We start from the raw sequence: 14,796 nt of genomic DNA, 5'->3' as shown, positions 1-14,796 counted from the left end.
AGTTGTGCTGTTGGGGGTACTGGAGGACTGGATTTGGGCTGTTGGGGGTACTGGAGGACTGGAGTTGTGCTGTTGGGGGTACTGGAGGACTGGATTTGGGCTGTTGGGGGTACTGGAGGACTGGAGTTGGGCTGTTGGGGGTACTGGAGGAATGGAGTTGTGCTGTTGGGGGTACTGGAGGACTGGAGTTGGGCTGTTGGGGGTACTGGAGGAATGGAGTTGTGCTGTTGGGGGTACTGGAGGACTGGAGTTGGGCTGTTGGGGGTACTGGAGGAATGGAGTTGGGCTGTTGGGGGTACTGGAGGACTGGAGTTGGGCTGTTGGGGGTACTGGAGGACTGGAGTTGGGCTGTTGGGGGTACTGGAGGACTGGATTTGGGCTGTTGGGGGTACTGGAGGACTGGAGTTGTGCTGTTGGGGGTACTGGAGGACTGGAGTTGTGCTGTTGGGGGTACTGGAGGACTGGATTTGGGCTGTTGGGGGTACTGGAGGACTGGAGTTGTGCTGTTGGGGGTACTGGAGGACTGGAGTTGTGCTGTTGGGGGTACTGGAGGACTGGAGTTGGGCTGTTGGGGTACTGGAGGACTGGAGTTGTGCTGTTGGGGGTACTGGAGGACTGGAGTTGGGCTGTTGGGGTACTGGAGGACGAGTTGGGAACCACTGCTGTAGGCCTATGACTGTATTGGCGTTGCATGCCATTATCAGCTGCAAAACAGGTTCACAAAAAGCTAATGATCATTTCAGAATACAACAGAGAACCAGACAAATTAGAGACAGATTCCCTTCCCCTCTATTGCAGGATTGTGATCTGTAATGAATCAATATCGACACTAGTTCATCTTGAATAATAAATAGTTTAGTTAACAATTAAAACAAGTTTAAACACTTAACTTCAAAGAATCAACACTATTTCATAGAATTTCAAAGTGTGCAAGTAAGCTACTTCATATGTGGAGGTTAGACATTTTAGTAACAAGTAGGCTAATATTACTAAAGCATAATTTCAGGTGAACAAAAAAAATCAATACCAGAGGTGGTCAACATCGCTCCACTGATCCCTGATCTACTGGGGGAGCAGACTTCTGTTCCAGACCAGCAATAGTACACTTGATTATTAACTAATTAGGTTTGATACATTGAATCAGGTGTGTTAGTGCTGGGCTGGAACAGAAGCCTGCACACCCAGTAGGGTTGGCCTGCTACAGATGTAATAGGTTTCTACGTTGTGTGTGACTTTAATACTGTATTTTTCTTCACAAAATGTGGTAACATACGTACACATCAGTGGAGGCTGCTGAGGGGAGGACAGCTCATAATAATGGCTGGAACGGAGCAAATGGAATGGCATCAAATACATTGGAACCATGTGTTTCATGTATTTAATACCATTCCACTGATTCCGCTCCAGCCATTACCACAAGCCTGCCCTCCCAAATGAAGGTGCCATCAACCTCCTGTGGTACACATATAATCGATGGAATACAAGGATGTACCCTTATTCTCTTGGGACATTCATTGGGACCTCTTCATCTGCAGACAGGGTTTTACGGCTCTCTGTATCTGAGGGCAGAAAACATCACAAGAACAGGCTGCTTTATACTCAAATTAGACAGCACTGAATATTATGTTGCAATATCTCTCCTCAGTTTTCTCGCTAGGGACTAGAACTGGATAATCTTTTCATAAATGTCCTCCCACAAAGGTACCTGCCCTATCTGGGGCGGCAGGTAGCCTAGTGGTTAGAGTGTTGGGCCAGTAACCAAAAGGTTGCTAGATTGAATCCCTGAGGTGACAAGGTAAAAATCTGTTGTTCTGCCCCTGAACAAGGCAGTTATCCCACTGTTCCTAAGCTGTCATTGTAAATAAGAATTTGTTCTTAACTGACTTGCCTAGTTTAAAAACAAATATATAAAAAAAATCCAGAGAAGCCTTCTCTGACAGCTAGAACTGCTAGCTAATCCTTTCACCCTCTTCCATGGCTGTTAGCTAGCTACCTAGCTACAAATGTATTAAGAGGACAGACGTTCGGGGTTCCGCCAGCGGGACCCCTAGTCAACAGCCAATGGGATAGCAGGGCGCAAAATACAAAACATCAAATCGAATAATTCACATTTCTCAAACATACGACTATTTTACAGCATTTTAAAGATACACTTCTCCTTAATGCAACCACATTGTCCGATTTCAAAAAGGCTTTACAGCGAAACCAAAACATTAGATTATGTTAGGACACCACCTAAACAAGAAAAGCCAAACAGCCATTTTCCTAGCAAGGAGAGGCGTCACAAAAACCAGAAATACAGCTAAAATTAAGCACTAACCTTTGACGATCTTCATCAGATGACACTCATAGGACATCATGTTACACAATACATGTATGTTTTGTTCGATCAAGTTCATATTTATATCCAAAAACAGCATTTTACATTGGCGCGTGATGTTCAGAAAATGTTTGCCTCCCAAAACCTCCGGTGAATGTGTACATTAATTTACAGAAATACTCATCATAAACGTTGACAAAATATATAACAATTATTTAAAGAATTATAGATACACTACTTCTTAATGCAAACGCTGTGTCAGATTTCAAAATAACACATTGAAAGCACATTGTTCAATATTCTGAGTACAGAGCTCAGTGCAAGCTATACAGCTACCCGCCAAGTCATGGCATCAACAAAACTCTAAATTAGTGTTATAAATCTTTCCTTACCTTTGCTGATCTTCGGCGGAATGCACTCGCAGGACTCCCACTTCCACAAGAAATGTTCATTTGTTCGATAAAGTCCATAATTTATGTCCAAATACCTCAGTTTTGTTGGCGCGTCCAGAACACTATTCCAAAGGCACGATGCGGGAGCGCAAATCAATAGACGAAAAGCTCAAAAGTTACATTACCGTTTGTAGAAACGTGTCAAACAATGTTTACAATCTATCCTTAGGGTGTTTTTAACATAAATAATCGATAATATTCCAACCGGACAATAGCGTATTCATTACAGAAGAAAAATAAAAATGCTATCCATGCGTGAACACGCATGAAGTAACTACATGACCTCAGACAGTCCACTGCTTGAACCGGCTGTTATTGCCTCAACATTCACCATAGAAACCTTAAACAAATTTCTAAAGACTGCTGACATCTAGTGGAAGCCTTAGGAAGTGCAAAATGACCCCACAGACACTATAGTTTCAATAGGCAATGGTTTGAAAGACTACAAGTCTCAGATTTCCCACTTTCTGGTTGGATTTTTCTCAGATTTTTGCCTGCCATATGAGTTCTGTTATACTCACAGACATCATTCAAACAGTTTTAGAAACTTCAGAGTGTTTTCTATCCAAATGTACTAATAATATGCATATTATAGTTTCTGGGCCCGAGTAGTAGGCAGTTTAATTTGGGTACGTTTTTCGTCCGGCCGTGAAAATACTTCCCCCTATACCTTAACAGGTTTTAAGAGTTACACTGATAAATACATCAAGCTAACTAGCTAATATGAAGTTAGCAAGCTGGTGATATTTATTTCGCTTAACTAGCTATACAGTATGTAAAGTTAGCTAACTTGCGAACATTACGTTAGCAGCTCAATTGAGTTAGCCTGCCCTGCATACTAAATAACTGTAGCAAGCTAGCTAGCTAATAATATATATACTATCATTTTCAAAAATATATTTGCTTACTTGAATAGGTTCTTCCACTGTCTCCGTTTTCTGGGTCTTTAGAAAAACGAAATAACGGGCAATTTTTCAGAAGTTTCTGGTGGCAGCAAAATGCTCCTTGTGGAGAATTGGAGAACATCCAAAAGACTGACTGTAGTCTTCCAACGTGGTGCCTGGTGCAGTTGCTTTCTGATTTGTGAAGCAACTGCAAGCCCTCAATAAGGACAGCATCCTGTTTCCACAAATTTCTACAACTTGGAGTCCACCTGTGGTAAATTCAATTGATTAGAAATGATTTGGAAAGGCACACACCTGTCTATATAAGGTCCCACAGTTGACAGTGCATGTCAGAGCAAAAACCAAGCCATGAGGTTAAAGGAATTGTTCGTAGAGTTACAAGACAGGATTGTGTCAAGGCACAGATCTGAGGAAGGGTACCAAAAAAATGTCTGCATCATTGAAGGTCCCCAAGAACACAGTTGCCTCCATCATTCTTAAATGGAAAAAGTTTGGAACCACCAAGAGTCTTCCTAGAGCTGGCCGCCTCCAGCCAAAAGGAGCAATCGGGGGAGAAGGGCCTTGGTCAGGGAGGTGACCAAGAACCTGATGGTCAATCTGAAAGAGCTCTAGAGTTTCTCTTATGGTAGGGTGGCCAGACGGAAGCCACTCCTCAGTAAACGGCACTTGACAGCCCGCTTGGAGTTTTCCAAAAGGCACCTAAAGACTCTCTGACCATGAGAAACAAGATTCTCTGGTCTGATGAAACCAAGATTGAACTCTTTGGCCTGAATGCCAAGCATCACATCTGGAGGAAACCTGGCACTATCCCTACGGTGAAGCATGGTGGTGGCAGCATCATTCTGTGGGAATGTTTTTCAGCGGCAGGGACTGGGAGACTAGTCAGGATCGAGGCAAAGATGAACTGAGCAAAGTACGGAGAGATCCTTGATGAAAACCTGTTCTAGCGTGCTCAGGACCTCAGACTGGGCCGAATGTTCACCTTCCAACAGGACAACGACCCTAAGCACACAGCCAAGACAATGCAGGAGTTGCTTTGGGACAAGTCTCTGAATGTCCTTGAGTGGCCCAGTCATAGCCCAGACTTGAACCCGATCAAACATCTCTGGAGAGACCTGAAAATAGCTGTGCAGCGACACTCCCCATCCAAACTGACAGAGCTTAAGAGGATCCCCAGAGAAGAATGGGAGACACTCCCCAAATACAGGTGTGCCAAGCTTGTAGCGTCATACCCAAGACAACTTGAGGCTGTAATCACTGCCAAAGGTACTTCAACAAAGTACTGAGTAAAGGGACTGAATACTTATGTAATATGTGATATTTCAGTTTTTATTTGTAGTTTTTATTTGCAAACATCTCTAAAAACCAGTTTTTTTCTTTGTCATTATGGGGTATTGTGTGTAGATTGTTGAGGAAAGAAAACAATTTAATCAATTTTAGAACAAGGTTGTAATGTAACAAAATGTGGAAAAAGTCCATGGGTCTGAATACTTTCTGAAGCCTAAGATAACCATGAGCAATGCCAAGCTTCGGCTGGAGTGTATAAAGCTTGCCACCATTGGACTCTGGAGCAGTGGAAATGCATTCTCTGGAGTGATGAATCACGCTTCCCTCTTTGGCACTCCGACGGACGAATCTGGGTTTGGAGGATGCAAGGAGAAAGCTACCTATCCCAATGCATACTGTCAACTGTGAAGTTTGAGGGAGGAGGAATAATGGTCTGGGGCTGTTTTTCTTGGTTTGGGCCCCTTACTTCCAGTGAAGGGAAATCTTAACACTACAGCGTTAAGGCCCTTTTCTGTTTCAGAAAGACAGTGCTCCCTGCACAAAATGAGGTCCAAACAGAAATGTTTTGTCGAGATCGTTGTGGAAGAACTTGCCTGGACTGCACAGAGCCCTGACCTCAAGCCTCATTGAAAACCTTTGGAATGAATTGAACGCCGACTGCGAGCCAGGCCTAAGCAAGTCCAGAAATGTTCCAACATCTTGTGGAAGCCTTCCCAGAAGAGTGGAGGCTGTTATAGCAGCAACGGGGGGACCAACTCCATATTAATGCCCATGATTCTAGCTCCACAATGAGATAGGGTGCAGGCCAGGTAGCAGGCTCTTAGCCAGCCTGCCAACTTAGTGGAGTCTGCCACTAGCACAGTCAGTGTTGTCAGCTCAGCTATACCTGTTGAGACTGTCTGTGCCTCGATCTAGATTGGGCAAAACTAAACAGGGCGGTGTTAGCGTTAGCAATCTCACTGGAGTAAAGGCCTCCTCCATTCCTGTCATTATTGAAAGAGATTGTGATATCTCACATCTCAAAATAGGGCTACTTAATGTTAGATCTCTCACTTCCAAGGCAGTTATAGTCAATGAACTAATCACTGATCATAATCTTGTTGTGATTGGCCTGACGGAAAAAAAGGCTTAAACCTGATGAATATACTGTGTTAAATGAGGCCTCACCTGGTTACACTAGTGGCCATATCCCCCGCGCATCCTGCAAAGGCAGAGGTGTTGCTAACATTCACAATAGCAAATTTCAATTTACCCTCCAAAATGACTGCGTTTTTGTCTTTTGAGCTTCTAGTCATGAAATCTATGCAGCCTACTCAATCACTTTTTATAGCTACTGTTTACAGGCCTCCTGGGCCGCATACAGCGTACCTCACTGAGTTCCCTGAATTCCTATCGGCCCTCGTAGTCATGGTAGATAATATTCACATTTTGGTGACTTTAATATTCACATGGAAATGTACACAGACCCACTCCAAAAGGCTTTCGGAGCCATCACCGACTCAATGGGTTTTGTCCAACATGTCTCCGGACCTACTCACTGCCACAGTCATACTCTGGACCTAGTTTTGTCCCATGGAATAAATATTGTGGATCTTAATGTTTTTCCTCATCCTAGACTATCGGACCACCATTTTATTACATTTGCAATCACAACAAATAATCTGCTCAGACCCCAACCAAAGATCATCAAAAACTGTGCCATAAATTCTCAGACAACCCAAAGATTCCTCGATGCCCTTCCAGACTCCATCCACCTACCCAAGGACGTTAGAGTACAAAAATTGGTTAACCAGCTAACTGAGGAACTAAATTTAACCTTACGTAATCCCCTAGATGCAGTCGCACCCCTAAAAACAAAAAACATTTGTCATAAGAAACTAGCTCCCTGGTAAACAGAAAATACCCGAGCCCTGAAGCAAGCTTCCAGAAAATCGGAACGGAAATGGCGCTAGACCAAACTGGAAGTCTTCCAACTAGCGTGGAAAGACAGTACCGTGCAGTATCGAAGAGCCCCCACTGCTGCTCGATCATCCTATTTTTCCAACTTAATTGAGGAGAATAAGAACAATCCAAAATATATTTTTGATACTGTCGCAAAGCTAACTAAAAAGCAGCATTCCCCAAGAAAGGATGGCTTTCACTTCAGCAGTGATAAATACATTAACTTCGTTAATGAAAAGATCATGATCATTAGAAAGAAAACTACGGACTGCGTAAATGTGCTTATTTTTCCAAAGCTCAGTTGTCCTGAGTCTGCACAACACTGCACAGCACTAGGATCAAGGGAGACACTAAAGTGTTTTAGTACTATATCTCTTGACACATTGATGAAAATAGTCATGGCCTCTAAACCTTCAACATACTGGACCCTGTTCCAACTAAACTACTGAAAGAGCTGCTTCCTGTGATTGGATCTCCTATATTGAACATAATAAACTGCTCCCTATCCACCGAATGTGTACCAAACTCACTAAAAGTGGCAGTAATAAACCCTCTCTTGAAAAAGCCAAACCTTGACCCAGAAAATATAAAAAATGATTGGCCTGTATCGAATCTCCGTTCCTCTCAAATTTTTGGAAAAAGCTGTTGCGCAACAACTCACTGCTTTCCTGAAGACAAAGAATGTATACGAACCGCTTCAGTCTGGTTTTAGACCCCATCATAGCACTGAGACTGCACTCATGATTTACCATTTAACGGCATCAGACCGAGGCTCTGCATCTGTCCTCGTGCTCCTAGACCTTAGTCCTGCTTTTGATACCATTGATCACCACATTCTTTTGGAGAGATTGGAAACCCAAATTGGTCTACACGTACAAGTTCTGGCCTGGTTTAGATCTTATCTGTCTGGAAAGATGTCTCTGTGGATGGTTTGTCCTCTGACAAATCAACTGTAGATTTCGGTGTTCCTCAAGGTTCCGTTTTAGGAGCACTATTGTTTTCACTATATATTTTACCTCTTGGTGATGTCATTCGGAAACATAATGTGAACTTTCACTGCTATGCAAACGATACACTTCTGTACATTTTGATGAAACATGGTGAAGCCCCAAAATTGCCCTCGCTGGAAGCCTGCGTTTCAGACATAAGGAAGTGGATGGCGGCACATTTTTTATTTTAACTCAGATGCTAGTTCTAGATTCCAGGAAACAAAGAGATCTTCTGTTGGATCTGACAATTAATCTTGATGGTTGTACAGTCGTCTCAAATAAAACTGTGAAGGACCACAGAGTTATTCTGGACCCTGATCCCTCTTTTGACAAACATATCAAGACTGTTTCAAGGACAGTTTTATTCCATCTACGTAACATTGCAAAAATCTGAAACTTTCTGTCTAAAAATGATGAAGAAAAATGTATCCATGCTTTTGTCACTAGATTAGACTACTGCAATGCGCTACTTTCCGGCTACCTGGATAAAGCACTAAATAAACTTCAGATAGTGCTCAACACGGCTGCTAGAATCTTGACTAGAACCCCAGAATTTGATCATATTATTCCAATGCTAGCCTCTCCACACTGGCTTTCTGTTAAGGCTAGGGCTGATTTCAAGGTTATACTGCTAACCTACAAAGCATTACATGGGCTTGCTTCTACCAATCTTTCCGATTTGGTCCTGTCGTACATACCTACACGTACGCTACGGTCACAAGACGCAGGCCTCCTTATTGTCCCTAGAATTTCTAAGCAAACAGCTGGAGGCAGGGCTTTCTCCTATAGAGCTCCATTTTTCTGGAATGGTCTGGCTATCCAGTTGAGTCACTGACGTGATCTTCCTGTCCAGGTTGGCGCCCCCCTCAGGTTCGTGCCGTGGGTGAGATCTTCGTGGGCTATACTCGGCCTTGTATCAGGGTAGTAAGTTGGTGGTTTGAAGATATCCCTCTAGTGGTGTGGGGGCTGTGCTTCAGCAAAGTGGGTGGGATTATATCCTGCCTGGTTGGCCCTGTCCGGGGGTATTGTCAGACGGTGCCACAGTGTCTCCTGACCCCTCCTGTCTCAGCCTCCAGTATTTATGCTACAATAGTTTATGTGTTGGGGGGCTAGGGTCAGTCTGTTATATCTGGAGTATTTATCCTGTCTTATCCGGTGTCCTGTGTGAATTTAAGTATGCTCCCTCTAGTTCTTTCTTTCTTTCTTCTCGGAGGACCTGAGCCCTAGGACCATGCCTCAGGACTACCTGGCCTCCAGTTTCAACTGTTCTGCCTGTGGCTATGGAACCCTGACCTGTTCACCGGACGTTCTATCTTGTCCCGGACCTGCTGTTTTCGACTCTCCCTCTCTTTACCACACCTGCTGTCTCTAACTCTGAATGATCGGCTATGAAAAGCCAACTGACGTTTACTCCTGAGGTGCTGGCCTGTTGCACCCTCTACAACCACTGTGATCATTATTATTTGACCCTGCTGGTCATCTATGAATGTTTGAACATCTTGGCCATGTACTGCTATAATATCCACCCGACACAGCCAGAAGAGAACTGGGCACCCCCCAGAGCCTGGTTCCTCGCTAGGTTTCTTCCTAAGGTTCCTGCCTTTCTAGGGAGTTTTTCCTAGCCAGCGTGCTTCTACCTCTTGCATTGCTTGGTGTTTGGGTTTTTAGGTTGGGTTTCTGTATAGCACTTTGTGACATCGGCTGATGTAAGAAGGGCTTTATAAATACATTTGATTGATTGATTGATGTTTGACAAGCAGGTGTCCAAATACTTTAGGTCATGTATACTTCATCCATCAGACACACACACACACACACACACACACACACACACACACACACACACACACACACACACACACACACACACACACACACACACACACACACACACACAGAGTAATGAACGGTCAGTGATGCTGCATCCTGTGGAAGATGTCTTGATGACATTGGAAGAGGACTATGGTCATTTGTCAGGGTTTGTCTATTCAGTAACCGGTCTGTTTGATTATACATCTGTCAGTGTAGGCCTAGAGAGCGTTAGCTAATAATGACGTATTGTGTGAGGATTCCCTTGTCACAACAACTTATTCACATCTATGATAATTGATGAATTCAATATGTGAGTCATTTGTGAACTATAGCCTGAAGTCTCTCTTCTTTTGTCACTTCAGTTATGGTATTCAGGTGTAAATCAAGATGAAACTAACTCAATGTTGTGTGTGTGTGTGTCCACACACGTCTCTTCTCCAGGTGGCCCATCCAGGTGGTCTTCGTCCCACTGTGACTGCTGCTGCAAGAGCCACAGGAGCGAGCGTGAGGGAGAGAGCGGCACTTCTTTGAACGAGCTCTCTACTTCCTGCTCCGAGACCCAATCAGAAGCCAGCTCCCCTCAGGGCACTGTCATATGTGGTTCCGTCAGCCGACAGCCTCACCCCATCGCCCAGACCCTGGACCGGCCACTGAAGAAAGGTGTGGGTGTACCTCTCCTCTTGTACCTCCTGTTTTACACCTTTCCCCTTGGGTGACCTTGGGTGTTTTGAAAGGCGTCTGTCAAATAAAATCTCTTGTTCTTCTTCTTCTCCTCCCCCTCCTCAATAAAGGTCCCGTTCAGCTGCTCCAGCCGTCGGAGATAAGGAGGAAGACGGACCTGCTCCGGGTGAGGACCATGGGGATCAGGGACCACCGGGAGGCTGCAGCCAAGAGGAAAGCCAACAAGGAGAAGTTAACACCGGAGCAGGAGCTGGAGAGGTGCATCCAGGACTTCCACAGGATCAGGATTCCTGACCGCTTCCCGGAGAGGAAGTACATGTGGCAACAAGAGCTGCTGAGGAAGTACCGTCTCTAAGGGGAGGGAGGGAGGGAGGGAGGGAGGGGAAGGGGAGGGAGGCAGGGAGTTAGGGAAGGAGGGAGGGATAGAGCCCATTCCCAACAGTGCAGAGTTAAAAGGTAAGACAAATATTTGCACAAAAAAAAGGAAATAGTATCACAATAAAAACAATAACGAGGCTATAAACAAGGAGTACCAGTACTGAGTCACTGTCCAGGAGTACGAGTTAGTTGAGGTAATAACTACACTAAACTACCGTTCAAAAGTTTGGGGTCATTTAGAAATGTCCATGTTTTTTTTAAGAAAAGCACATTTTTTGTCCATTAAAATCACATCAAATTGATCAGAAATAGTGTAGACATTGTTAATGTTGTAAATGACTATTGTAGTTGATTTTTTATGGAATATCTACATAGGCGTACAGAGGCCCATTATCAGCAACCATCACTCCTGTGTTCCAATGGCACGTTGTGTTAGCTAATCCAAGTTTATCATTTTAAAAGGCAAAAAAAAAGGCTAAAAGGCATTTATGGGTTCGATTACAGGCTCAAAATGGCCAGAAACAAATAACTTTCTTCTGAAACTCGTCAGTCTATTCTTGTTCTGAGAAATGAAGGCTATTCCATGCGAGAAATTGGCAAGAAACTGAAGATCTCATACAACGCTGTGTTCTACTCCCTTCACAGAACAGCGCAAACTGGCTATAACTAGAATAGAAAGATGAGTGGGAGGCCCCGGTGCACAACTGAGCAAGAGGACAAGTACATTAGAGGGTTTTAGTTTGAGAAACAGACGCCTCACAAGTCCTCAACTGGCAGCTTCATTAAATTGTACCTGCAAAACACCAGTCTCAACGTCAACAGTGAAGAGGCGACTCCGGGATTCTGGCCTTCTAGGCAGAGTTGCAAAGAAAAAGCCATATCTCAGACTGGCCAATAAAAAGAAAAGATTAAGATGGGCAAAAGAACACAGACACTGGACAGAGGAACTCTTTCAAAAACAAGGACATTTGACCCCAAACTTTTGAATGGTAGTGTATATACAAGGAGTACCAGTCCTGAGTCAATGTCCAGGGGTATGAGGGAGTTGAGGTAATTACTAGACTATATACAAGGAGTACCAGTCCTGAGTCAATGTCCAGGGGTATGAGGTAGTTGAGGTTATTACTAGACTATATACAAGGAGTACCAGTACTGAGTCAATGTCCAGGGGTATGAGGTAGTTGAGGTAATACAGTATGTACATGTGGGTAGAGGTAAAAGTGACTAGGCAATCAAAAAAAAGTAACACAGGAAATAGTAACACGATAAAAACAACGAGGCTATATACAAGGCACAGGAAGAGAGAAAGAAAGAGGGAGGGATGGATGGAGGGCTCAATTTCCTTGCAGGGTATTCGCTAAAGACTAATAGACTGCAACACTCTCAAAGACAATCATGTACTATATTAGAGAAATTGAAGAAATCAAGGACACTGTATTGCCAGCATGTATAGCAGAGCACAGTGAATCTAGCACAAAACAAGGCCACATTTGTCATGGGTTTGTGATGTGTGCACAGTGTCTTTTTGTGATATGCACATGTGTTAACCAGGTCACTCCTGTTGGTGTTCAAATCCCGGTCACTGCAAGGGACACTATAGCCACACTCCCTGTGTGGAAAGTCATGATTAGCCTGTTGAGCTAAAGGCTATTTCACCTGTTCAAGCCACAAACCAACCTCAGGGGCAATAGGATACACAGCTCACAAAGCTCCATCCTAATCACAAGCTCCATCCCACACGTTCAGTTACAGCTAGCTAGTGCTTGATATGGAACGAGTTAGTAGCCACAGTTGCAGTGTTTTCTATGGACGTGTCAGTTTGTATGGGTTCTGTACAGAAGGAAAGCACTATGTCTGTAGATGTATCGGAATGGTTCTGTGTCAGGCAGAAACATCACAGAAGATGTCACATCTCTTTATTGTACTACAACAACGCCACTGCATGTTATTTCACCCTAGAAGACTATAGTGTCAGTAATATGGTCTGAGACTCATATCATTAGACTATAGTGTCAGTAATATGGTCTGAGACTCATATCAGACTATAGTGTCAGTAATATGGTCTGAGACATATCATTAGACTATAGTGTCAGTAATATGGTCTGAGACATATCATTAGACTATAGTGTCAGTAATATGGTCTGAGACTCATATCATTAGACTATAGTGTCAGTAATATGGTCTGAGACATATCATTAGACTATAGTGTCAGTAATATGGTCTGAGACTCATATCATTAGACTATAGTGTCAGTAATATGGTCTGAGACTCATCATTAGACTATAGTGTCAGTAATATGGTCTGAGACTCATATCATTAGACTATAGTGTCAGTAATATGGTCTGAGACATATCATTAGACTATAGTGTCAGTAATATGGTCTGAGACATATCATTAGACTATAGTGTCAGTAATATGGTCTGAGACTCATATCATTAGATGCTGTTCATTTATTATGTGTGGTGTATAAATCCAAGGGTGCATCCGAGGTAGCATTATATTCCCTACATAGTGCACTACTTTTCAAAAGTAGTGCACTATATAGGGAATAGGGCGCCATTTGGGAACACAACCCAATACTGTATGTCGTGGTGACTGAGTGAGGCCAACTTCATCTATGAGAGCACTGCCTGGATTTTCCATTTGCTATTGTAAACATTCTTGTCTGAATTTGTCAATATGTCATGTATGTGTAGCATAGAAAAACATGTAGGTAGGCTGCAGAACGTAATGCTGATGGGTATTCAAAGATCCCCCTGATTGTAAGTGTGCAAAAAAATCTATTAAATGAGTTGAAAATGCAATTACTTGTGGGACTCTACTGACTCTTTGACAGCATTGCTGACTGAATTGAACGGTTGACTGTGCAGTTGTGTTTCCAGGATCAAAAAATGAAATAAGTACAGGGTTTGGTCTGAAATGGAAACCTATTCCCTCTATAGGGCACTATGACACCCTATTCCCTCTATAGGGCACTATGACACCCTATTCCCTCTATAGGGCACTATGACACCCTATTCCCTCTGTAGTGCACTATGGCACCCTATTCCCTTTGTAGTGCACTCTAGCACCCTATTCCCTCTGTAGTGCACTACTGTTGACTATTCTTGTCGAAAGTATTGCTCAATAGGATGTCTTTTCACAGCACAGGTCTAATTTATTTCAGAAGTTATTTTCAGAGTTATATTCCCTCTGATCCTCATGCTACCCCTCTCACTGAGTTGAGTTGACAGAATTAAATATTATTAGCTTGGGATGATACGAAATTATCCAAAGATGATTCAGTAGGTTTCTTCCCTGACAATGAGGCAGAGTTTGTAGAGTTTCTGCCTAATTTCTCGGGATTAATCGCTCCATTGGATTCCCATCAAAAATCCTCCCTCTCTCGTCTTATACAAATTCCATGTATATAGTGCACTACTTTGGACCAAAGCCCTATTGATCCTCATCAAAAGTAGTGCACAGTAGTGAATAGGGGGCCTTTTCAGACACAGCCACTACTTTTGTCCTCCCACACTCCCTAGTCTTGCACTCTCACCAAACATTTTTGAGTTTAGAAGAAGTGAAAAGAGTCCTGATGTCTTAATGTATCGAGCTCTTCCTGTTGAGAGGTTCTCAGAGAAACGTGAAGAAGAAACGTTGGTTTGCGTCCCCAATGACACCCAATTCCCTTCATAGTGCACTACTTTTAACCAGAGAAAAGGTAGTTCACTATATAGGTAATAGGGTGCCATTTGGGATGTAGTCATAGCTATGCTTCACAAGCCCCAGTTATAGGACAGAACTATTTTCAGCTAGAAATAGATTCTGCAGTGTCACCACATTGCATCCGCTTAGGAAGATGCTAAGGGACCACAGAACCACAACCCCAAAAACAGAGTGTGTGTGATGGATGAAGCGTGTGTGTGCGTGTTTGTGTGTGTGTGTGTGTGTGTGTGTGTGTTTGTGTGATGGATGAAGAACTGTCTCTCTCTTGGGGGAACGATGACGATGTTTGTCTTCCAACAAAAGTTCACTGGAAAAAGCTATTT

At 43.4% G+C, this 14,796-nt stretch overlaps 1 protein-coding gene and 1 long non-coding RNA gene across 2 annotated transcripts in view; both read left to right on the top strand.

Moving 5' to 3' along the window:
• LOC115205683 (BTB/POZ domain-containing protein KCTD16) overlaps positions 1-10,742 on the top strand; it is an 82,132-nt gene extending 71,390 nt beyond the window's left edge. The window contains exons 2-3 of the mRNA XM_029771919.1: positions 10,148-10,366; positions 10,498-10,742. Of these exons, the coding sequence (XP_029627779.1) occupies positions 10,148-10,366; positions 10,498-10,742 (464 nt within the window). The remainder of the gene's footprint in view (positions 1-10,147; positions 10,367-10,497) is intronic.
• A 1,005-nt stretch (positions 10,743-11,747) lies between these two features.
• On the top strand, positions 11,748-13,569 carry LOC115204900 (uncharacterized). Its single transcript, XR_003880515.1, has 2 exons — positions 11,748-11,874; positions 11,943-13,569. It is a non-coding gene; the product is annotated as an uncharacterized LOC115204900 (long non-coding RNA).
• Positions 13,570-14,796: the final 1,227 nt, after the last annotated feature.

Source organism: Salmo trutta, chromosome 13, assembly GCF_901001165.1.
Source record: "Salmo trutta chromosome 13, fSalTru1.1, whole genome shotgun sequence".
Classification (NCBI taxonomy): domain Eukaryota; kingdom Metazoa; phylum Chordata; class Actinopteri; order Salmoniformes; family Salmonidae; genus Salmo; species Salmo trutta.
This window is presented reverse-complemented; position numbering and strand designations above follow the sequence as displayed.